Here is a 24961-nt window from a genome sequence, read left to right on the forward strand (position 1 = left end):
CCTGATTAATATACAATCTTGAAGAAAGGAGAGTTTATTGGGGGTATGTGCTGGATAGCTTTACTGTCAATTTGACACACCTGGGTTGTGGGCGTCTCAGTTGGGGAATTTCCTCTATTGGACTGGCCTGTGGCCATGTCTGAGGGGCATCTTCTTGATGAGTGATGTGGGAGGGCCCAGCCCACTGTGGTGCCACCCCTGAGCAGGTGGGCCTATGTTGCATAAGAAAGCAGGCTGAGCAGGGGCCAGAGGAGCAAGCCAGTAAGCAGTGTTCCTCCATGGCCTGTGCTCCAGCTCCTGCCTCCAGGTTCCTGCCCTGAGTTCCTACCTTGGGCTCCCTGATGAACTGCGACCTGGGAGATGTAAGATAAATAAACCCTTTCCTCCCCAAGTTGGTAGTGGTCAGAGTGTTTTGTCATAGCAATGAAGAACAAACTAGGACAGGGTAAGTCATTATATAGCTCCACATGAAAGTTCAAAAAGTGAGTAATTTGGGGTAAACCCCTATGGAAGTCAGGCAAGCAAAATGTAAGATCCTTTCAAGAAAATGAAGAAGAGAAAAGCAAATCTTATGTCTGAACCCCAGTCAGTGGGGAAAACAGCTATTAAGTACCTCCCTTTACCAGAAACTGATGCTATGAGAAGAATGTCATCCCAGCAAGGATGAGCCTATCTTGCTGTCTGAAGCAGAGACAGAAAAAAGCTGAAGGCATTCTAATTTTGTGAGTACTCAGCAACCTTGGTTTGAATCAACGAATAACCCATCTTCTGTTCCAACTAATAGCAGCGACCCATTGCAATGTGTTGTCTTTCCTGCTGAACTCCTACTGTAAAATCTAAGGTCATCTTTTACATCACTAAATGCCAGTCAGCAATTTTGCAGTCTACAAAAGCCACATTCTGTTTAAGTGATTTATTCAACCACTCTGACAACCATTAGATAAAATTTAAAGGTTATAACCAGCTGCTACAAAAAATATAGGGCTTAGCATGTGTATCCACAAACTCATTAGCCTTGATCTTTCCCGTCATTCGAGCTGGCTCTATTCCTACCTGGTCAGTGTGTCACTTGGTTTATGATCATTGCACTCAAGCTCCTAATACTGTTTCTCTAGCCCTGAACTCTCAAGATGCAAAATTTCCAACTTCTGAACTTGCCTAAAATACCTTGGCATGTCCACAAGCTATCTCACTGCCTCCCCTACCTCCCACTATAACAGTCAATGGAGTCATGCCTGGCACATGGTAAGATGGTACAACTTGTGACTGTTAAGTGAAGCCAGAAAACTGGCCCTGACAATGAACTGGAAGAGAAACCTTGAGGTGCATCAATCTGGGACAAAACCCTCAAGAGACCCAAGGGTGATGTGCCTATTCACTCCTGCTTTAGCAAAGTGGACACACAGTTATGGGACATCAACCCTGGAGCCCAAAGTGAGGAGAAGGAAAGGAAGAGGCACAAAGTAGTCAATCTGTGAGCAATAAAGCAACCTATGTTATTTTATTCTTTTCTTTTTATTCAATTATTTGTAGTGTTGGAGATTGAACAGAGTGGAACATGCTAAGCACATGCTTACCCTGACTAACACAGTGTCTCCCAATTGGCTAGTTCCTCCAATGAGTGGGGCCTGCCGTGGAACGTGGATGACAGAGTGGCTGCTGGGAGCCATATTGGGACAGAAGCCGCGAGCCGTGGGTAGCGCGCATGGCAGCGTGTGTGGCATGGGGAACAGGAAGCCGCACAGCAGTTCCAGGACAGAATGGACTGACTCTTATGGGCCTGGGGTGAAATCACTGGCACTGGAGGCATGAGCAAATGCTAGGCACTGGGTACTCATTCCTTTGTAAGTTAATAAATGCACATAATGATGTGTTATAAGGTTTGCTTGATAGCCCAGGAGACCCAGGGGGATTTGGGCAACAAAATTGGCATAGTCAGCAGGATAAGAGAAAACTGAGAATGGGTTTTAGAAGAGCGCTGATAGGGTGCTAATATGGTTTTTACAATGGGCTACTAAAAAGAGGCCAGCCATGCAGAAGTGTGGGCCACAGCTATGTTGTAAATGTGGGGATATGTTGCAGGTATGTGAAGATTTGTTAAAGGTTACTCAAAGGCTAGAAAATCTTTTACCTGCTCTGGACTCAAATGGAGCACCCAGGGAGGGAGGGAGGGAGGGGGAGGGGGAGAGAGAGGGAGAGGGAGGGGGAGGGGAGAGAGAGAGAGAGGGAGAGAGAGAGAGAGAGAGAGAGAGAGAGAGAGAGAGACCACTTTGCATGATAAAAGCTGTGTCCCAGGCAGGGAGAGCTGAAAAGGCTGAGCTGGCAGACCCAGGTGCAGAGCTGGAGATAGAAAAAAGGTGAGACACTTTGTAAGGTCCAAGGACTCAGAGAAAAAGATAATAGTAAAAAGGGAAAAAAAAAGCTAACTGTGCTGTAGCTAGGAAATATTACATGCTAGAATTGTTAAAACTAGGGAAAACTTACAAGCAAGCAAGCACAGAGCCCCTGGCCATGTGGCTTGTGAGAGTATGGGACATGGGAGCAAATGACGTCAGTCTAAGTCCTTCAGAAGCTTCACAGCTGAGTTATATAACCACCCATCCGTCCATGCGATATAGGCTGTTCAACCTAGGCCAATGCAGGGGGGCAGTCCTTAATGGGGTGGCTGATTAAAGGCATTAAAGATACATGGTTGTCACCAAGGGAGAACTATAAAGGAGGGGCAGGCATTACTGAGAGAACTAGGTATGAGAAAAGCAATATATGATGTCCAGTTCACTGGGCCAGATAAGACTGTGTTCACCAGAGATATGAAAGAAAGCTTAATTCAACTGGGACCTTGAGAATGGTATAGAGCTTTAATGGTTTTACTAAGCCCTTTGATGGGACAGGATCTTTGTAAAGTGAGAGAGGCTTTGGCAAATCTAAATGATTCTGACCAGCATGTAAAACGTGTCTGTAAAATAACAGAACACTGTATAAGAGATATAAAAAAGACCAGACCAAAGAAATAGTCCACTTGGGTTATTCAAAGACAATGTGGCAAGACTTATGTCAAGCCCAAATCCCCAGAGAAAAAAATTGATAGAAAACCAAACTCGGTACTGAAGCGTTTCTGGAAAGTTTTAAAACCAGAAGAACAGTTTACAAAGGACATTCAAAAGATAACAACTATACAAAGGGTGGTTAAGAATCCCCAAGGATTAAATAAGATGCATTTCTCTTCTGATAAAGGCTATACTAGGGGTAGAAGCAGGTTTTCCCACCAAGTTCTCCCCCAGCCACCTGGTGTGGTCAATGGGAAGATGACAGATATGGCTACAGTCAGGAGGCAGACCCAGAGCCTGTCTGACTCAGGGAACCAACAAGTACAGTGGGGACAGGAGAAGCCCCCTGAGTCCTTAGCCTAGTGCAGGGTCAGGCAACTAGAGCCAACACCTGTAAGTGTATCAAGAATAAAAGAATCCAAAGGGATAACTAAAAATGGTAAAGAGCTAACCAAATTAATGCCTCGTACCCATGCTATGGTACCTAACAAGGATCTATGGAGAAAACAGTTAATATGAATGGACAAAACCTTTCCATGCTGTGTTAGACCTTGTCTATGATTGATTTAATATAAAATGTTAACATTCCTTCGAGTATTTTACAGATGTGAAACCCACTTGAAAGATACCTGAAGAAGCAAAGGCCATCTATAGCTGTAAGACTTTTGGGAGTTTTATGTAGGTTGGGTAAGATGAGGACAGAGACTCCCAAACTATACAACTGTTAAGAAAATCTACAGTACCAGGTGTGGGTTGCCCTCCCTATGAGCTGTTGGTCAGAGAGAGGCCCTTGAGGTCCTCCAATTCACCAAGGCTATTGCCACTAATGTTGGTTGTACACTAGGTCGGTAAGGCCATGTTGCTGAGGACACTGCATGCTGTGAGCGTGGGAGAAGAAGAGATGAAACTGAGACTAAGCCAAAAAACTCCATGCCTCTGGATGGATGATGTTCATGTTGATGCAGATGGTTGCGGAAGAAAGGATCCCCTATAATTCTACTCAGTGATGGACCCCGCGTGCTGCACACTATGGACATGCCAAGCAATACCTGCAAATGCAATAATGGCTCGACCAACACACGTACAACTGACAAATTTCTAATTGGATAAAGCCTGCTCCTAGGGGTGGAACACATATCTGGTGCCATAGACCAGGCCAATGCCTTGCATCGAGACAGGCTACAGGCCCTAGTGGAGATGCCATCATGAGTATACTGTTTAATGGGTATAGTACACCTACAGGGATATCTTCTAGACATTTGTATTCACACTCATTTTTGTTTAAATGTGTCTACTTCCTTCCATTTGTCTTTTTTTTTTTTTTTTTTGGTCTTTTTGAGACAGGGTCTCCCTGTAGCCCCAGCTGTCCTAGAACTCACTATGCAGACCAGGCTGGCCTAGAACTCACAGAGATCCACCTGCCTCTGCCTCCCAAGTGCTGGGATTAAAGGCATGTGCTACCACGCCTGGCCCCATTTGTCTTTATAATAGCAGAAACACCACTGAGATAGATTAGTGGCCACAGCCTAAGGACAACTGATGGAGAGGCCCAAGAAGCCACTATCTTGCCATGATACAAGAGAGATCACCCTACATCTATCACTTCCTCCAAGGCTCAGGGACCTTAATGGAAGATGGACCGGAAGATTGTAAGAGCAGAGGAAAGGGGTGGAGCATCTCCCAATTTGCTACTTCCTCCAAGGGGCCCTCTGTGGAGCATGGATGATGGAGTGGCTGCTGGGAGCCATCTTGGGACGGAAGCCGCGAGCTGTGGGTAGCACACGTGGCAGCATGTGTGGCACAGGGAACAGGCAGCCACGCAGCAGTTCCAGGACAGAATGGATTGACTCTTATGGGCCTGGGGCAAGATAGCTGGCCCTGGAGGTGTGAGTGAATGCTAGTGGTGACTATGGGCATGGCGCGGTCTGATATGGCGGGCTCTGAGCCGCGGTGCGGGGCTAGGCACTGGGTACTCATTCCTTTGTAAGTTAATAAATGCATATAAAGATATGTTATAAGGTTTGCTTGATAGCGCAGGAGACACAGAGGGAATTCGGGCAACACACACTCACACACAACCTGCTTCTGCATGTGTGGTGTTCCCCGATAAGGGCATTGGAGTCCAAGCCGACAACATCAGGTCCACTTAATGCTTCCTTCTTCCTCACAGCACACAGCCAATCACTAATCCTGTGAAACGCATCTGCAAATAGGTGCCATTCACCTTTGTGTTTTCACACATCTGTTTGGCTAAAGGCCACCTGTCTTGTTATAGAATCCTATGTCTTCCAAATATTTCATTTCACATCCCAACTTCTTACTGCTCTAAACTATCTTCCAAAATAATACCACAATACTCCTTATAAAGCACTAATCTGGGAGGTTCTTATAAAGCCCTGTCCTACCTAGCCTGAACTGTCAACTTGACACAGCCTAGAGTCATATGAGAGGAGAGCCTCAACTGAGGGATTTCCCACATCAGGTTGGTCTGTGGGCATGTCTGTGAGGGACTGTCTTAATTACTAATTGATGCAGGAGGGCTGAGCCCACTGTGATGGCACCATTCCTCAGGCAGGTACCCCTGAGATGTATGAAAAAGCTAGTTAAGCAAGAGCCACAAGCAAGTTGGAGACTGAGCCAGAAAGCAGCCTTCCTCCGAAGTTCCTGCCCTGCATTCCTCAGGACACTGTGACCTCGAAGTGTGAGATGAAATTAACCCTTTTCTCCCCAAGTTGTTTTTGCTTAGAGCGTTTTATCACAGCAACAGATGGAAACCAGAACAAGCCATTTAATATTTTTTCACTGTGCTCATTACTTCTGCATCTCCATGGCCCCAAATACCTCAACAGAGCAACCTAAAGGAAGGGATTATTTATTGGGGCTGATGGTTTCCAAGTTTTCGGTCCATCATCTCATGTTTCAAGGCCCATGGCAGAATTTCATAGTGGCAGCAGGAGTGTGTAGAGAATGTTCACCTCACAGTGGACAGGTAGCAAAGAAAAGGAATAATGGGCCCAGGACAATGCAGATCCCAAGGACCTGCTCCACTGACCCATCTCCTCCAACTAGGCCTGACCACACAAGGTACCCAGAATGCTCCAAACTAGCACCACTGGCCAGTGATCAGGTGTTCAACACAGGAGCCTTTGGAGGACTTTGCGTTCAAACCATAACACCCACTGTATGTAATACGCAAACATTTGAGGAGACTGTCACCAGGCAGTGACTCACTGGAAACAAGGATGTACCACCTGCCTGAACACTTACCTTCAACTGCCACGCGGTGGTTCACTATCTATATGGTGTGCTGCTCAATACCGCACTTAGTAAAATGCTGAAGTTGAGAAACGGATTTAAAATGGAAAGAGGAGGGGATTTACGCACACTCTGCAGAAAAGCTTGACGGTCTCTCACTTTGACCTGCTTCTTCAAAATGCAAGTCAAATTTCCATTTCTTCAAAATGGAAAGATGAGGTTTATCAGTAGCTGTGTAAGGACACACACACACACACACACACACACACACACACACACACACGACCCATGATTCTACATCAAGCTGCTCTCAAAACTGCTACCGACACGTGTAGCCTGCCTAGTTTTATAATATGCATCACTGTGGATTATTATTTGCAGTTTTGATAGTGGAGTTCATCGAAGTCTGGGACTCCAGTGTGATTTGTTGCTACCTATTCTGTGAAAACATCCTCTGTCCTTTGTGTCCTAGAAGGGAGCCAAGGGTTATGCGCAGCCAGAGCAACCGCAGGTAAAGATCAAAGCTCAGCATATTATGGCTCTTAAAAATCCTGTTTCCAACTTGTCTTTTGGGCCTCCTCTCCTCTTTCCTCTCTCAGATGCCTCTGTTTAGGATGAGCTGAGTCTGTCAAGAATACCATTCTGCCTCTTCTAAACGGCAAAATTCTATTCATAGTTCAATAGCTAGCTCACTGGTCAAATAACGCTTTCTGTAAAAGCTGCTCCAAGAGCTCTTGGCAAAATTAACTGGCCTCTTGGATGAAGCATTTCATCCTTGCCTCTCACACGATAATATTTAACTGTCTAGGAATCTACCTACCTAGTGGGCCTGTGAACTCCTGGAGGACTGGGTCTTTTATTCACCTCTGTGCTCCTAGCCCTCGGAATTGTGTATGTAAGATAGCAGGCACATGATCACAGTTCATAAATGACCAGCATTGTGTAAATCACATACCATACTCCCACTAGTCCATCCTATTGGTGGATGTTTGGGCAAATTCTATGTGGTTCTATATTTATAACTTCTATTTTTAAGAACCTAGCATTTTCCTTAACTGCAAGTCAATAAAATGTGTGCACATGTGTATGTGTGCATGCTTAGGTGTACACATTGTGGGCACAGAAGCTTCCCATGAGTGCTGCAATAAGTTAACATAAGCTGGGCAGCTTTAAACAACAGAAATTTATTCCTTTCCCATTCTGGAGGCCAAGATCCAAAATGAATTAGTGTGCAGGAGGCTTCCTTTGACCTTTCTGCTTCTCTTTTCTGCCTCTTCTGGCTTCCAGTGGCTCTAAGCAGACCTTGGCTGACACAGCTTTCACTCTAGTCTCGCCTCCACGGCCATGCTGCCTACTCTGAGTCCATCTCAGATTCCCCTCTGCCTCCCTCGGAAAACAACCCCACCATGGATTTCAGCCAGATATCGTCATCTCTAAACTGTGAATTGCACCTGAAAAACCTTATCCAGATAAAGTAACATTTTATTTGGACTTTAGACATGGACATGTCTTCATCTGGGGTGAGGCAGGCATCAGTCAACACACTACACTGTGAGTGTGTTTATGTGTGTTATGGTTCATAGGGTGGAGGCACTTGCTTGCAAGCCTGAGTACCTGAGTTTGATCCCTGGAGTCTACAATGCAAAGGAGAGAATCAATTCCCAAGAGTTGTCCTCTGATCTCCACCCACATGCTATGGCATGCATGCATCTGCGCACACACACACACACACACACACACACACACACACACACACACACACGATAGACAAATAGGTAGGTAGGTAGACAGAGATAATGTTTAAAAAGAGGCCTTACGCCTCCATCAACCACCACATATTATCAATATAAGTTTAAATACCATGTTGGGTTCTGGAGATACGATGGGCATGAAAGACATAAGCCCAGCTTTCATTTAGCTTGGCAAGGGGAAAGTTGGAAAAATGTAAAACAAGGCAAAATCATACCATGGTTATATACAAAACAAGGAAACTCACCCTATATGCTGTTTAATGAGTGACCCAGTGTATTCCCTGCTAGTCTGCTTTCTGTTACTATAACAAAACCTGAGATAATAAACTTATAAAGAGAAAATGTTTATTTGGGTTTACAATGTTGGAGGGTCTAGTCCACTGACTGGCCCTGTTGTTTTGCGGCCTGTGACTAGGCAGCACGTCCTGGCATAAGCAGACAGTAGAGTACAACCATCCCTTCATAGACAGGGAGCAGAAGAGGGTCAGGAAGAGACTGGGTCCCACTGTCTCATTCAAGGTCATGAAAGACATTCCATGGACTGACCATAATTCATATAATTTAGGATGTCATCACTTGTAAGGTGATCATCAGTTTACAATAACCAAGATAGAACAAACACCACTGATTAAACTATGTCACACCATTAATTATAAAACACATTCTTATTAAAGCATGTACCTATGGGCTGGAGGGATAGCTCAGTGGTTAAGAGTTCTTGCTGCTACAGAGGACCCAGGTTCACTTTCCAGCACCCACACGGCAACTCACAGCTGTCTGTAACTCCAGTCCCAAGGGATCCAATGCCCCTCTTTTGGCCTCTGCAGAGACCGGGCACACACTTGGTACACACAGGCACACATTCATACACATTAAATAAAAACAAAAACTTTAAAATGCATCTTTCAATCAATGGACATGGCAGTGCCTATTTTGAAATATGTTCCTGCAACATATAAGAAAACATAAATAGCTGCTTATGAAACAGTATAGTTGAATTTCAATGATCTCTAACAACAAAACTTTAACATTGGCTTCACCCATCCAATTTCTTTTCATTAGGCTAATACATGTAAATATAATCAGTAGGTCCTGAGGTGAGACCCACTGTCACAGTTTGAGAAGTCAGTCTTAGAAAGTCTCTAGGATAAGCGCATATATGAACACTACTTCACGAACACAACTTCACACAACCCAGCACCAAGTACAAGGAACATACACAAAGATCCTTTGAGCCACAGCAGGAAGAAACATCTTCTATAATCAAGACATCTTCCCTGCCCAGAGCCTTCCAGAAGGCCGTCAAGTGATGATCAGAGAGTGTGTGCCTGTGTACACACTGAAAAGTCCCAACAAACTTGGGGACCAGTCATTCAACTGGACCTATCTGGTGGGACATCAACACCAGTCCCTGGGCAGTCTATGATGGAAAGAGAAGACAGAATCTCTGATCTCAGCTTAAAAAGAAATCTAGAAAGAAATAAAACTTAAATGTGCACAATTCCAACCTACTAAAAAGTTCCTCAGGGAATCCAGGATGGAGATTCTGGAAAATTCTGCTAGAATTTTTATAGGAGGGACATGTAATAAGCAAAGTTTTGGAGAATAATCCAAGTTCCTTCTCATTACATATGCAGACATTATGGGTTTTGAAACTGAGGGAGAAGGTCCACACTGACCTATATTTTTTTCTAAAAAGCTTTAATTTTGATCCTTGCAGGAGAGAGTTTTAAAAATTAGGAAGATAATGTTATCAATGATTTGGGGGGATAAACAAAATGTATGAGAAATTTAAATCTTTAAAAATGCAGAGCTGGGTCACTGGGGTTTAAAAGAACTAGACATATATACATTAAGAATATTGTGCAAAAGCGTGCCCCTTGCTTGTACCAAATATAAAAGTACACATTAAGTAACCTAAAATGAGTACAACTTGCAAACCCTTCTTAAATTATGACACCCCCCAACACACAAATACCAGCTTAATAAAGTATCAGTTTAAAACAAATCTTTCCCTGGAGGAAGCTTATTGCCAAAGCATCTGGACTCTGCTTTCAGAAGGCATTTAACAAGTTGCTGTCACTTCCAACTCTCACCAGGGTAGCCCTTCCTCAAAATGAATTTCAATTTTCTTTGCCAAAACAAGTCTTGGGTCTCCCACAGACACTGGGAGAGAAGAATAAGTCAATACTAGAGAGACTCGCCTTCTGTAACTTTTCTTTGGGGAATAAAGGGATTGCTTTCTGATTTCATTAACCTTTTATGTTCTTGGAACACAGCCTAAGGAAATTCCTGAAAGACAGGTGTGGCTCAAGTATGTTTTCTAACTGTTAGAGAGTAAAATAAATTCAACAAAGATAGTTCACATCAGCAATAAACAGATTTTTGAATAATTGGGCTCTGGCGACAGCAGCCTGCAAGAAAATAGAAATCTTACATCATATGCAAGAATTAATTCCAGATGGACTGAAGACAAATTTTAAAATTTTAAATGTTCCTGGACAACTTAAAAAACTACATGCACAATCTATGTTTCAGAGCAGGTTTACTTTACCAAGAGTAAGAACAGGAAAAGGAAATTTGTCTGTTCATGCAAAAATTAAACTCTCTTAAATGGATTAATATAACAAAAAGTCAGTAGATAAAGTCAGCTTTTATCTAATCCTTGAAAGATTTTAGGGTTACCTCTTCAGAGGAGGGAATGTTAGAATAGCAAAAAGCCCCATTAAAAAAAGAAAAGAAGAAAGAGTACATGGAGTTATCAGAAAAAAAGTGATGGGGAGATATGGCAGGAGTTGGAGGGGAGGGATTGGGCATGGATTTGTTCAAAACACCTTATGTGCATGTTTGGAATTCTCAATAAATTATTTTTTAAAAAATATCCCTAAAATGCAAATACAATCTAAAGAGGCAGAGATGGATCAGTGGTTAAAGATATTTGCCTCCAAGACTGATGACCTGAGTTTGATCTCCGGGACTTACGTGGTGAAAGGAGAATCAACTCCCAGAGGTGTTCTCTGATCTCCACATGCATACCATGGTACATGTGTGCCTGTATACACTCACACACACACACACACACACACACACACTACATTTTTTAAAAATTATTTTATTATTTTATTTTATGTGTATATGTATATTGCCTGCATGTAGGTAAGTGCACCCATGTGCAATGCCTGTGGAGGACAGAAGAGGCTGTCGGATTCCCTGGAACTGGAGTTACAGTTAGCTGCCATGTGGGTGCTGGGATTCAAACCCGGGTCTTCTGTAAGAACAGTTAAGTGTTCTTAACTGCTGAGCCATCTCTCCAGCCCCAAGTAATACATTTTTAAAAACAGAAATTGATAAGAACACCCAGAAACAGAATGGAGAGAGAGAGAGAGAGAGAGAGAGAGAGAGAGAGGGGCTTTGATTTACAGAGGAACACTGATTCAAAGTGGTAAATACATATATAAAGGGGTAAAAAGAACTCTAGTATAATCAGACAAATGCAAATTAATGTAGCAGTAAGATCTCATTTCACATCCACTAAGTTGGCAAGAACATCATTATTTGACATGATTTGGAGAGATGGCATCTCATACTTCTGTGACAGAATGAGGATTATGATGGGCTTTTTGGATCTCACTTTCGCAGCATTTATTAAACCAATCCCACTCTGTAAAATGGGCTCTGAATGGAATGTAAGACTCATTCTTTTCATTTTCTTTTTTCCAAAAAGATTTAATTTTGGTGCCTGCCTGTAACATTCAAACACTCAGGAAGACAATGTTATCAAAGATATTTGAGGAGAGAAGTTGGAGATATTACACACAAGCTATGGGATTCTAGGAAAGCAAGGAAGTCAATGACACTATAAACAGGGAGACTTAGTGAGCCCATTCACAGTGACCAAGCACCAGAACACCAATAATAAAGGAATGAGTTATTTCCACCCATGGAATATTATACATCTGTTAAAAGCATGCATGTCATACGATTCAGAAAGCCTGTCATGGGTGGCATAAGCAAGAGGTCAAATAATATTTGTAATAGAATCCACTTTTTATTAAACAATGACAAAGTTCTGACATGTCTGTGTAAATGGTGATAAAGGACAAAAAGCAGAATGAAGACCACACACCAGGCTGCTGGGGTAGATTAAGGTCAGGCGATGCTTCAAGAGTGGAAGAGCTTGATGTAAGAGTTTTTTAAGTTACTAAAACGCCGTGTTTCTGTAAATTGTCAATATGTGTGCCTCTGAACATGGGAAGCATCAAAATTCTAGATGGAGGTCACATCAGGATGACGGAGGTCATGTCAGGTGACGGACCTTCTGACCACACTCTTTAGAGAGGATATACTCACATTCTTCCAGTGAGGGTATTGTGCTTCTCTAATTGGAGGAATGGGTTTCACTGTGACAGGTGGCAAAACTGGGTAGGCTGTAAGTGGTATTGGACTTAGTGCTCACACATCCTCCCTCCCTCCTAGGCTTGGCTTAGCCTGAAGCTTCCCTAATATCCCACAGTATTCAACTGAACACAGTCTACTCAGATTACTATCTTCCAGATGAACCAAAGAGTGGGAGGGAGAGTGAGAGGAAAGGAGAGATGCAGCAAGACTGGGGGTTGGAGCAAGCACAGTTCACAAGCTGCCTCATCTGTGGGCCAGCAGATCTAAGCCTTCTTTAGCAATAAAAGATTTAGTTATCTTGAACATCATTTTCAACAACTGTCACCTCAACTCTGATGAATGCAGCTGCTTACAGAGTCCTTCCCAGCAAGGTTGGCAGAGGTGCATTTTATTTCCTGTCAATCATTGCTTTATACACAGAGAAAAATTAAGCCCAGCTCTCCAGTCCCCTTCTTTGCAGGCACCATAGTGAAGACAACATTTGCACAGATGTTCACCAGAAGAGAACCAGCACCCAAGCTATCACCCCAGCTCCTTCCTGGGCCCCTGATGTGCTCTGTGATTCTCAGATTTCTATGTTTCTGCACTTTGAGATGTGTTACGGATTACATGTAAAAAAGAATTCAATGTTTTTAAATTAGTCATAACTTCAACTTCAAAAACACAGGTAATGACTACTTGATAACAGAAGAAAAACAGAAAATAGGTCTAGAAAGTGATTAACTCACATGAGACTTGAGATTATAAATATCCTGTAGAAAACCAAGAATAAAGTTCATTACGGTTTTTGTTACTTTGATTACAAGAACTTTGCTACTGAAAAAACAAAAGTCTCAGGAAATTCACATACACAAATATATTATTGAAGCTATTTTAAAACTAATCAAATAAATATTAACACAAATGAGAAAAATGTGATTTTTAAAAACTTATCTAAATTAGCAAAGACTAAGAAACAACTGCGACAGTCCATGGCATAAAAAGTGAGGGGCCTGCCCATCATGGGACAGATGTTCCTAGACGTCATTTAGCAACACCTATGAACAATGTAAAAACAATACTTTCTCTTCTACTAACCACAAATAAAGAAATGATATGAAATTGACAAACTGATATTCTCAAACACAATACACTCAAAACAAGTATCACACAAGTAGAAAATGGCAGAGATGGTGATGACGATGATGATGTGGTATTGGTGATAACAGAGTTCCACTCAGGCTTGGTAACGGTGTTCTCCAGCGCTAGTGAAGTATGGTGTGGCCTGTGTGCACAGTTGAAGTAGGTGCACTTGGCTTCCACTCTTATGTGTATTTTCTATTTACATCCCATATCTACCTGATAGCAACAGGTTACTACAAATGGTTATCTAAGAAGTTATATGCTCTCTGGGTTTAAAATCAATGTTCATTCTGTTTTTTCTTATATTTTACAAATTCCTGTCATGATGAAAATTTAAAAATATTGTCTTAAACACAACCATTGTATCTGTCTGGCCAAAACCACAGAGCAGAGGAAAAGCACCTTGCAAAAACTATTCAGTTACTCCCATGTGTGAATCAAGTCAGGGAGAAAGTGTGAAAAGTGTGCATGCAGCAGAGAAAATGGTGAGGTGTGCTCTTGTAATAACAGTTCCTTAGAAACACAACTTTCCATGGCTTACTTTTCATAAGTACTTTTACCTCTAATAACAGGCCTCTTAGATGGAAATATAGCTCATGGTAGAATACTTGCTTAACATGTAAAGCTCTGGGTGTGCCCCCCAGCATCATTCCCCCTGCCCTGCCCCCCCCAAAAAAACAACAGGCTTCTTAAATAAGGGAGATGCCAAGGAGCTAGGATACAATGTAGGGCTGTTTTAGCACCTTATTGAGTAACGGTGTCTCCTGATGCCCGACACCTCATCTATCTCCTGCCACAAAACCCCTGGTCTAGGTCAGACTTCAGCTCTCTGCCTTCCACACTTCCATGTCAAAGTGCCACAGTACTGACCAATGAGACATGAGTGAACTGTGGTTTGGGACTAGGAAGGAATCCCCATTTTCCCTCTTGCTGTATGAGATGCAGACACGACAGCTAGGATTCCAGCAGCCATTTAGAAACATGGGCGACCTTGAGAGCAGAAATGACTAGAAGGCCAGGCAAAGACAGAGACCAATGTAGGTCCTGGACCTATATTTCCATCTAACTCTGGACTGCCTGGAGGGCAGCAGTAGGCTTCTTCATGCCTGTCTCTGTCTCTGTCTCTGTGTGTGTCTCTCTCTCAGTCCTGGAAGACAGTAACAGGTTTCTCCATGCTGTGACCCCCCCCCACATTCAATTTGTTATGCAGGACTGAGATCAACTTTAACTGATACACAACAGCCATGATGAATGAGCTTATAGAAACTCCTCCTGACCCTTCCCTCTCAGTGGCTCCATCTTCTTAACCAGCCAAAACATGGGACCAAAATAAACAGAAAAAATAAGAGCAGTCTCTTAATAAAGCTTTCTGTTACTTGTTATTTTTAAGTAGGTAATTTGAACCTTTCAGAGCTCTCTGTCTGTCTGTCTGTCTCTATCTCTGTCTCTCTCTCTCTCACACACACACACCCACACTCAACTAATTGAGTTGTTTTTTTAACTTGATTGACACTGTAGAACAGTGGTCCCAAGGTAAAAATGGATGCTGACCTCTTTTTAAATGCTAACAGCCTGTAGCTGGAATAAAGGTCTGACAGCATATATTGCAGAGGAGCAGGAAGAAACACAGTGAACAGAATCACGTTGGTTCTGTGATTCGAACACCCTTCCTGGCCCACTGTGGCTAAAGGAAGCGAACAGAAACCCCAAATGAGTATCATTCATGGCATAAACACAGAGTCTGCACAGACATACGACCTTGAGTTGTGCAAGGTTTTCTCAGGCAGTTCATTAACATTTTTATGAATGGTCCGCAGCCTCCTCCATACCTGGTGCCTTCAAATTACCTACGAGGTAGCACATGTAATTAAAAACAGCAATGAGGTCTGGGACGATGGCCCAGTGGGTAAGAAGGTTTGCTCTGAAGGAAGAAGGTGGGAACCAGCTCCCCAGAGGTGTCCTTTGACCACCACATATGCACATCATACACATACACCTACAGAACAGTAATAAATAGTTTTTTTAAAAAAAGCAATGAAACATTTATACTTTTTTCTGTAATTCTGAGATATTTAAATTTAGCCCCCAGAAAGAAAGAGGGCCGATTTTCATTCCCAACATCTTATAGTTTGATACTAAGGAAACGATCACTTTAACAAAAAAAAAAAAAAAAAAAGAGGGTCTGGCTGAAGAAATTGTTCTCTATTGAGTTGAGGGAAAAAAAAAAACAAAAACAAAACAAAACCAGACAACTTATTTAAAATCTTTCCATGGTTACATGCATCAACCCTGCCCAAAACAACTACATTCTCCTGTATGCTATAACCAGGCCCAACCATAACCTCTATACATGTCAGTATTACCAGAGTAACAAGTAGCTCCACGTTTAAAATTCAATAACTTGGTATTTATTATACAACCATTAAGCCAACAAACCCAAATGGTATATTTAAATATTTCAATCTGGGTTAACAATTAGTAGAAATCAATTAAAATGACTTGCCCTGTAATTGTAATGCAATTCATCCACAGGACTGGAACAGGACTTGGGAGTGTTGGTTTTCCTTCCTTTATTAGGAGATGTAATACTCCTTCAGGGGCTTAAAAGCAAACTTGTTGCCTGGAGTAAAGGCACTATTGTTTCAAGTCAGTCTTAGGGCTATTCTAAGAAGAGACAACTGTACCAAATTAGCAGTTGTGCTCTTGTAACACTATTTGAACCAAGTGGCTTGCTTTGCTTAGAAATAAAATTGCTCTGGGTAGCTAAACAGTTAGTTGACTACCAAATGAGGCCTTTCTTTCTTGAAGTAAGAAATGACTAGTCTCAAAGATCTATGGCCTTCTAGGGCATATACACAGGAATCATGTGACCAACATGATGAAACCAAGATTAGAAGTTCAATGGCATGGCAACATGCAATACATAGTCACCTTAATTTCAGCACAACTGATTTATTACCCAGAAAATTTTTTTAAAGTAATTTTCTTTTTTTATGTACGTGAGTGTTATGCCTGCATATGTGTAAGTGCACCCATGTGGTACAGTGCCCACAGAGGACAGAAGAGGGTGTCAGATCCCTGGAACTGGAGTTATGGATGGTTGTTAGTAGCCATATGGGTGCTGGGATTCGAATCCAGGTCTTGTGCAAGAACACACAGTGCTCTTAACCGCTGAGCCATCTCTCGAGCCCCCATTCAGCAATTTTTTGTTTACCCTAAAAGGAAGTTTCAGTTTCTAGAAACAATTTAAAAATACTGATAACTAACAGCCTATGAACCATTATCTTATGAATCACAATGGTTCACAAGTCTCTTATTTTTCCTGTTGCTAATATAAAGGCCTCCCTACCATGTTGGTTCTGATTTATGAATTTAATAATACAATGTCTACCTTAAATAGAACAGAAGTGAAATTCTATTTCAGGCATGCAGAACTAGCATAAAAGTATATTAGGCTACACAGTTATTAATGCCAAGACCTGCTCATTCTTTTAGTGACTGCTCACTAAGTGCTTCTCATATGCTAGGCTCTGTGCTAGGAGCTGAGAAATAATACAAGAAATTCTAGTTATCTTTAATCTGAACTTCAAGAAAACATTCTTGTGGACTTAGAGTGAGGTGGTACAGGGAATTGGGGACTACGTTACAAAGGAATTCATCTCAGGAAATGGAAACTATTTTAGCAGGTATTTTGCATCTTTTTCCAGTATGGTAAAATACATAAACCAGCAATGGAGGTGATTTTTCATTTTGCACACAATAGCTGGTGTTCTAAGGATGGAGAGTCCTGCTAAGACCGGACAGGAGTCTGAATTTCCAAGAAGTGCAGTTGAGTAAGTGAAAAGACAGATACCTCAGGAATCTCCAACAAAAATAAACGAGTTTACAAGCTGCTTGACAAGAACTTGCTATTTCAATGAGGCAGCCAATGGGCGAAAGAGACCAAAACACTCTGTCCTCAAGCAGTGACGTGGACCATGGCAACAGTCAAAGCAGTTTTCCAGATTTTCACTGCTGTGTGGAAATCCATCGCAAGGAAGACTTTCAAAACAGCCCTTGCACTTGAAAAGCAAAGGCACCAAAGGAGTGATGTCCAACCTCGCCTTATGGATCTAATGTTCATCCCTGGTCCACGCACGACACCCTCTCCCACTCTGCTTTCAACATTTTTAGACATGGTCAATAATGCAAGTAAGTGGGAAGGGAACACAAGCAGCATGACGGGCTCTAAGCCCTCCTGATCACGTCCCTTGCACCAACACTGTGTTAGGCCCTCCTTTCCTTCAAAGCTGCTCCAGCCTCTCCCAAGCCCAATCGAATCAGCTTATAACACTTGGTCGTTGATAAGGACCATCTTTCTTTCTATAGCCTGCAGGTTACAGAAATGCCTAGAGGAAAACAGATCAAAGCCACCAGAGCATTTCTGCTTCTTTGTCTGTGCAAGTGCAATACAATCTGTTTTTCAGTTTTCCTCTGTGCCCTAAATGATATACTCAGAAGCCTCCCTCTGAAACCACATAAGCTTTAGTATGCCAATCTTTTAAAAAAATATTTTATCTACCATTTTTATTTTATGTGTATGAGTGTATTGCTTCCATGATTGTAAGTGCACCTGTGTTGTGTGATGCCTGTGGAGGACAGAAGACGGCATTGGATTCCCCTGGAACTGGGGTTACAGACCATTGTTAGCCACCATGTGGGTGCTGGAAATCGAACCCACGTCCTCTGCAAGACTAACCAGTGCTCTTAATTGCTGAGCCACTGGCTATGCTAATCTTAAACATGGACATATACATACATATATATACACACTATTATGCAATATACATGTAATTCATACATAATTTTGTATTTAATTCTCAAAATATGTAGACACACAGGACTGCAGGCTCCATGAGGCAGAGGCTTTACTGTGAATCTACTACCTGTACCAGGGCCTTGCACAGTAGGTCTTAATAAGCATTAGTAAATTAGAGGACTGGATAAATCAGACAATAATTATAACACCCATGGAAAAATAAGAGAAGTGAAGAAACTTGGCCAAGATCCCTCACCTACGGAAGAACAGAGCTCCTGGGTCTGGCACCCTTCAGCTACCATTCCTGTCCTCCTGGGCATGTGTACAGGCCCTCAGTATTGGAGATATAGACTGCCTTGGGGTAAATGAAGCCATAAGAAAAGTACACTCATTTCTTGGAGCAAGATCTATATGATAATTTATTTTTGTAAAGCATGCATGCACACATGCGCGTGTGCAGACGCACACACCAATCATGAAGCACATTTTCAGAGTTTACATCAATTTTAAAAGAAAAATATGGATCTAGCAGGATCGCTGGCACCTGCAAACAGCCACCTGACACCACCCCTGGGTCTACGTGCCCATGCGTGTTTTTGATTCTGTCTCCCAGATGCCTATTGATAAAATCAAAGAACACTTCAGTGCAAAGCAAAGTCCAAGTTCCCACAACCCCATCACACCCAGGGTTAGAATCAGAATGGACTCCCCTGTAACCAGTGTGATGGTTAACTGTCACTTGATCGGATTAAGAAACACTGCCCCAAGGTATTAATGGGGCACACATTGGGGTGTGTAGGTGAGGGCTTTTACACAGAGAATCAGCTGAGGAAGGAAGACTTGCTCTGAATGTGGGTAGCACCATTCTATGGGCTGGGGTCCCCAAAAGGACAAGGAAGAGAAAAGGAGAAAGCCCTGAGTGCCTGTGAGTCCCCTCCACAAAACGAAGACCGTCTTTTTTATTTTCAAATACAAAAAAAAGACAGATTTTAATTACGTTGTTTCAGAACTTATGACAGAGTGACCAATAAAGTGATTTCAAGCACTAAAGTAAATTACATTAAGACATTATTCTATGCTGGAGAAGATAAATAGAAACATGAATTTAAGGACATAAAGAAAAGGTCCAAAATTTTTAATTGTTGAAGGACTGCTTCACATCTTTAAAATAAAGCCTCTTTGGAGGCTGGTGAAATGGCTCAGGAGGTAAGGGCACCTGCTGCCAAGCCTGGTAACCTGAGTTCATTTCCTGGAGCAACATGGTGGAAGGAGAGAACAGACTCCCAAACTGCACACACACCACACACACATACACACACACCACACACACACACCACACACCACACACACACACCCCACACACACACACCACACACCACACACACACACCCCACACACACACACCACACACCACACACACACACCCCACACACACACACCACACACCACACACACACACCCCACACACACACACCACACACCACACACACACACCCCACACACACACACCACACACCACACACACACACCCCACACACACACACCACACACCACACACACACACCCCACACACACACACCACACACCACACACACACACCCCACACACACACACCACACACCACACACACACACCCCACACACACACACCACACACCACACACACACACCCCACACACACACACCACACACCACACACACACACCCCACACACACACACCACACACCACACACACACACCCCACACACACACACCACACACCACACACACACACCCCACACACACACACACACACCACACACACACACCCCACACACACACACCACACACCACACACACACACCCCACACACACACACCACACACACATACACACACACCACACACACACATACACACACATACCACACACACATACACACACATACACACACACCACACACACATACACATACCACACACATACACACACATACACACCACACACACACACATACACACATACATCACACACACATACACACACACACCACACACACCACACACCATAGCACAGTATACCCCCCAAATAAACATAATAAAAATAAAATATTGGCAATGAAATCTAGATTCTACTAATTTTTTGAAATGATATAACAATGCAACTTAAATGTCAACGTTTACAATATGCCAAACATTCTTTGCATTTAAACCACGGATGAAAAGTTTTACCAGGTAATTTTAAAGTGTGCTTAGGGGATAGCGTTTCATACAATCTTTAAGGAGCTACAAGAGCAAAAAATAAATAATGATGAGGGAATGCTGTTCTAGATCTTCAGAACTTTTGCAAGATGAAATAGTGAGAGCGAAAACGAGCGACTTCCACTAACCCAGTTTTGAGTGTAGGCTGTTGGAGGGGGGCAGTGTTAGGATTCTCTGTCCTCCCCTTAGTTCTGAACAAATTTGTGGAACCCGATCCTATACACAGTTTCCAGTATGATCAATTAAACTATCCGACAACCAATAGGGTTGACTGGGGTTCCACCTTGGTTGATGAGAGCTATCCCATCTAATCTTCCAAAGACAACTGTTACAGTGCTTTCCTTGGAATTCTCCAGAAAGACTAGGGGACAAAACCCAGGAAGGCTCACCAATTGTGTACCTAATGCACAAAGATAAATTTCATCATTAGAGGGTTGGCAAGATAGCTGAGTGGGCAAAGGCACTTGCTGCCAGGCCTGATGACCTGAGGTCCATCCCCCAAACCCACACGGTGGAAGGAGAGAACCAACTCCCACAAGCTGTCCTCTGACCTCCACATGTCTGTGTGTACCCACATGCACACACACAATACACAAATAAGTGTAATTTTAAAATTTCATCATTTAATTCAATTTCCAGGGGATTCAATGCCTTTTTCTGACCTTTGTGGGCATTGCAAACCACGGATACACTTACACACATGCAGGCAATATACACATACATATAAAATAAAAATAAATAAAAATATTTAAATTTCATTATTGGACATGTAAGCTTGAGTGCATCTTTCTCATTGGCACGTCTTATGCAAAGAACAGGAGAATTCTTTACATGTTGTAATATTTTTTTAAGTAGCAAATGTATAAAGAAGTTATTTGAACAGGGACATTTGCAAATCCCAAGTCCCCAAACTCCACCTGCTTCCTTCCCTCTCTCTGGTTCTTTCCGGTTCTATAACCTCTCTTCTCCCCCCTTTTCGTTCACTCCTTTGGGAAGCACAGAGTCATCTAAACACGATGGATGATGCCAGCACTTAATTTGGTGTCCACACCATTTTTAAAATATTGACTTTCTGGTCCTCAAGCTCTGAGACAGGGAGGCTATTCAGAGCAGACACCAGACCTGCCCCAATCCTGCTGCCCTTTCACCAGAGGCACCATCAACAGCCTGAGATAAGGCTCAGTCTTCCGGGCACAAGAGAAATCCTGCTCCTCCATTTAGTAGTTCTGAGTCCTTCACTGAACTTCCCTAAATACAGGATCCAAAGTCCTTAAAACAGGTTTGCCAAGGATCTGACTATACAGCAACATGTGGAAAAGCACCTGCATGTGGTAGGCATTCCATACTCAACAGTTGTGAAGCGAGACTTAATATTCTCCCACAACATCTTAGACCTGGTCACCACCTTCCTTGGGGCATGTCAATTTGTGGAATGTTTTTCAATTTCTTCCTAATTTCCTTCAAAACAAGTGATTTGGAAAATGACTACTTTTCATGTCTAAGTATAGGGATGTGTGCGTGTAAAGTGTACCACAGCATTGAAGCTGGTTAAGATATACACAGGATTAGGACTCTGCAAAACCTGAGTTCCCCAACAACATTTAAGAATACAGCAGCAATTTCCTTGACACTGCTGTGAAACATGTTTGAGCAAAGAATCTATGATCTGGCTCTCTTAAAGTCCACCCAAATTAGTGCCAGGCGCACGCCTTTAATCCCAGCACTGGGAAGGTGGATCTCTATGAGATCGAGGCCAGTGTGAGCTACACAGTGAGTTCCAGGCCAGTTGGGGTTACAAGGAGACACTGTCTCAAAAAAATAAAAAATAAGTCTACCCAAATTAAAATGTTAAGATAATATGTCACCACCTCATTGGATTAGCAAAGATTTATGAAGTAAAATTTCCTATTTTATTATGGATATGGGTTCAGCACTCTGCCCACAATGCTAATATTTGTCTGAGTATAACCTTTGACCTCTAGAGCAATGATAAGGAATATCACAACTTTAAAAAGGATTCACTCTGGACATAGTGGCACACACCTTTAATCCCAGCACTCAGGAGGCAGAGGCAGGCAGATCTCTGTGAGATGGAGGCCAGCCTGGTCTACATAGTGAGTTTGAGGCCAGCTGAGTTTACAGGGAGACCCTATCTTACAAATAAAATAAAGTAAAATAAAACAAAAAGGATTTACATACCCATTCAACATGGTAAGAATACATTGCAGCTTTCCCCCTACACAAACTTCTCTACGGGATTGTTCATCATATCAGAGTTTACAATAGCAAAACGGTTGAAGCAACTTTATGTCCACCAACAGGGGGCGGGGGGGATGGACGTAATGTCCCTCAATGGGGACCAGATATACTTGGTTCAGTCATTTCTGCAGAATATCATGCAGCTATAAAATCCATGCTAACAAAGAGACTGGACTGGTAAGTGACACAGTTAGGTATAAAGCAGCATTTGGCTACCAGTATGAATTTGGGTGTGCCAGAGTGATTCTCAAGTGGTAATCTCAAGAGAAATTCACAATAAAGAACTAGAATTAAACATAGTGAGCAAAATCCATTCCAGGATTTGAAAGTAAAGTGTTAAGACTCACAGTCCACTTCTTTGAAAAGAAGCGTGGAATGAACACAGAGCTGATTCGGGTCCTTTCTATGAATGGCAGGGCCAGGATGGTGAATTAACAGTTACGTCTGAAGCTGACCCACAGCCTCTTTTCACTGCACCTTCGATGAAGCCTGAGTGACTTCAACAGCACACACCAGTGCTCTCTTGCCTAGCTAAGAAGTTTTGGCAGTTTGCAGAGATGAGGGAAGGTCTAGAAATGGAAAGGTGAGACTCAGCACCTGCCAAAATACACAGTTGTGCACAGTGGAGGAGGAAATGAAATACTGAACTAGTGCATGTCTGCAGGCACATATTAAAGCAAACCACACTCTGCCACCCCCACACCCAGAAGACAAGCTTCAACATACCAGGTGTCCTCCCCTGGATTCAACAGCCATCATCTTCACACTTGATTCCAGTTTAAAAACTCATTTATTCCCAATGCCCACCGCTGCCACCACCAACCACAAGCAAGGCCAGCACACACACCAGCACTGTTTCCCAGCTCTCACAAACTTCCCTGGAGGTTTTTTCCTATTAGAGCTTCCAGTGTCTAACCTAACCCCACAGAAAAGAACCAGAACCCAAATTCCTTGGGACATTCACCCATCTCCTGGAAAGCACTCTCTTACTCTATAAAAGAAGAAAGGCAAGTGCCTGGATGGCATCCCGATGCTCAGTCCTATTTTATGTGGCCTGTGTGTGGCCTCAACTCTATTTGCTTATGTGCCTGCCTGCCTGCTGCCAACCTGGGGCCCGGCAGCCCCCAAGCAGGCTAGACCTCTTTTTCCAGTCGGAAGTCACAAGAAACCAAATCCAGTGAAGTTAGGGTGCAAACAATCAAAACCAAACCACATCTAAGTTGCCCCTCCAATGTCACAAGTCTCAGACTCAAAGGGTCTATACTTAATCTGTTTGCAGATATCACCATGCACGACCACCAGTCGGGGGACATCCTGCTTGGTTTCTGGTGGTCAGTTTCAGGAAACACAGGTTCTTGGTTCTGAGCTCAGATTGTAAATCAATATGTTTTAGTGAGTTAAAATATTTTCCTAGGCTGGAAGTGTGCTGAGTTAATAATTAACCTTCAGCATACCACCACTTCTGCTAAAGACATTTTCTACACACGGTCCTAAATTACTTTCAGTTGGGTTAAACAGACCCCCGAGCTATAATGAAAGGCCTTTGGGAAACGTGATCCTTTCCACTGGGTCACCAGGGAGCTTTTCCTCCTAAATCTGCAGCTTCTGGGCGGACGCTGGGAGGGGCGGCTGGGGAAAGCACCCCGCTCGAGATGCCATCCAGAGCCCAATTATTTTCGTAAGAAAGTTGCCTAAGAGAACTCCGCAGGCTTCCCAGGTTGGGTAATTCTCACAGGAGGCTGGGGAGGCACAGCCCGCGTCCGAGATGCCTATGTGTAGAGCCGATTCCCCGGGAGGGCGTCCCCGCTCGGTGCACGGCCAGGGCTGGGATCCGCACCCCCCGGCCGGCCGGCAGAGCGGAGCACCGCGCCAGGGCTGCGGCAGCCGGGCGGCCACGTCCCTCCCCGCGGCTGCCGGGCACTCACCGCTGTCCAGCCGCGCGATCTGCGGCAGCCGGTAGGTGCTGACCAGCAGGTCCAGCGGCACGGCGGCCGAGCTCCACTTCACATCCTTGAGGCTGCAGCCCAGCGCGGGCGCCGAGTCCATCTTCCCCGCCTCCTCCGCCCGCGTCCCGCGCCGGCCACTGCTCGC

General features: G+C 43.3%; 1 protein-coding gene across 2 annotated transcripts in view; it reads right to left on the bottom strand.

Annotated features, from left to right (window-relative positions):
- The window catches only part of Garem1 (GRB2 associated regulator of MAPK1 subtype 1), a 201020-nt gene extending 176065 nt beyond the window's left edge, over positions 1–24955 (bottom strand). For both annotated transcript variants that reach the window (XM_008828846.3, XM_008828845.3), the window contains exon 1: positions 24796–24955. In XM_008828846.3, coding sequence (XP_008827068.1) covers positions 24796–24916 — 121 coding nt within the window. In that variant the 5' untranslated portion in view covers positions 24917–24955. The remainder of the gene's footprint in view (positions 1–24795) is intronic.
- Positions 24956–24961: the final 6 nt, after the last annotated feature.

This window comes from Nannospalax galili, unplaced genomic scaffold (genome assembly GCF_000622305.1).
Source record: "Nannospalax galili isolate Female #2095 unplaced genomic scaffold, S.galili_v1.0 scaffold252, whole genome shotgun sequence".
Taxonomy (NCBI): Eukaryota; Metazoa; Chordata; class Mammalia; order Rodentia; family Spalacidae; genus Nannospalax; species Nannospalax galili.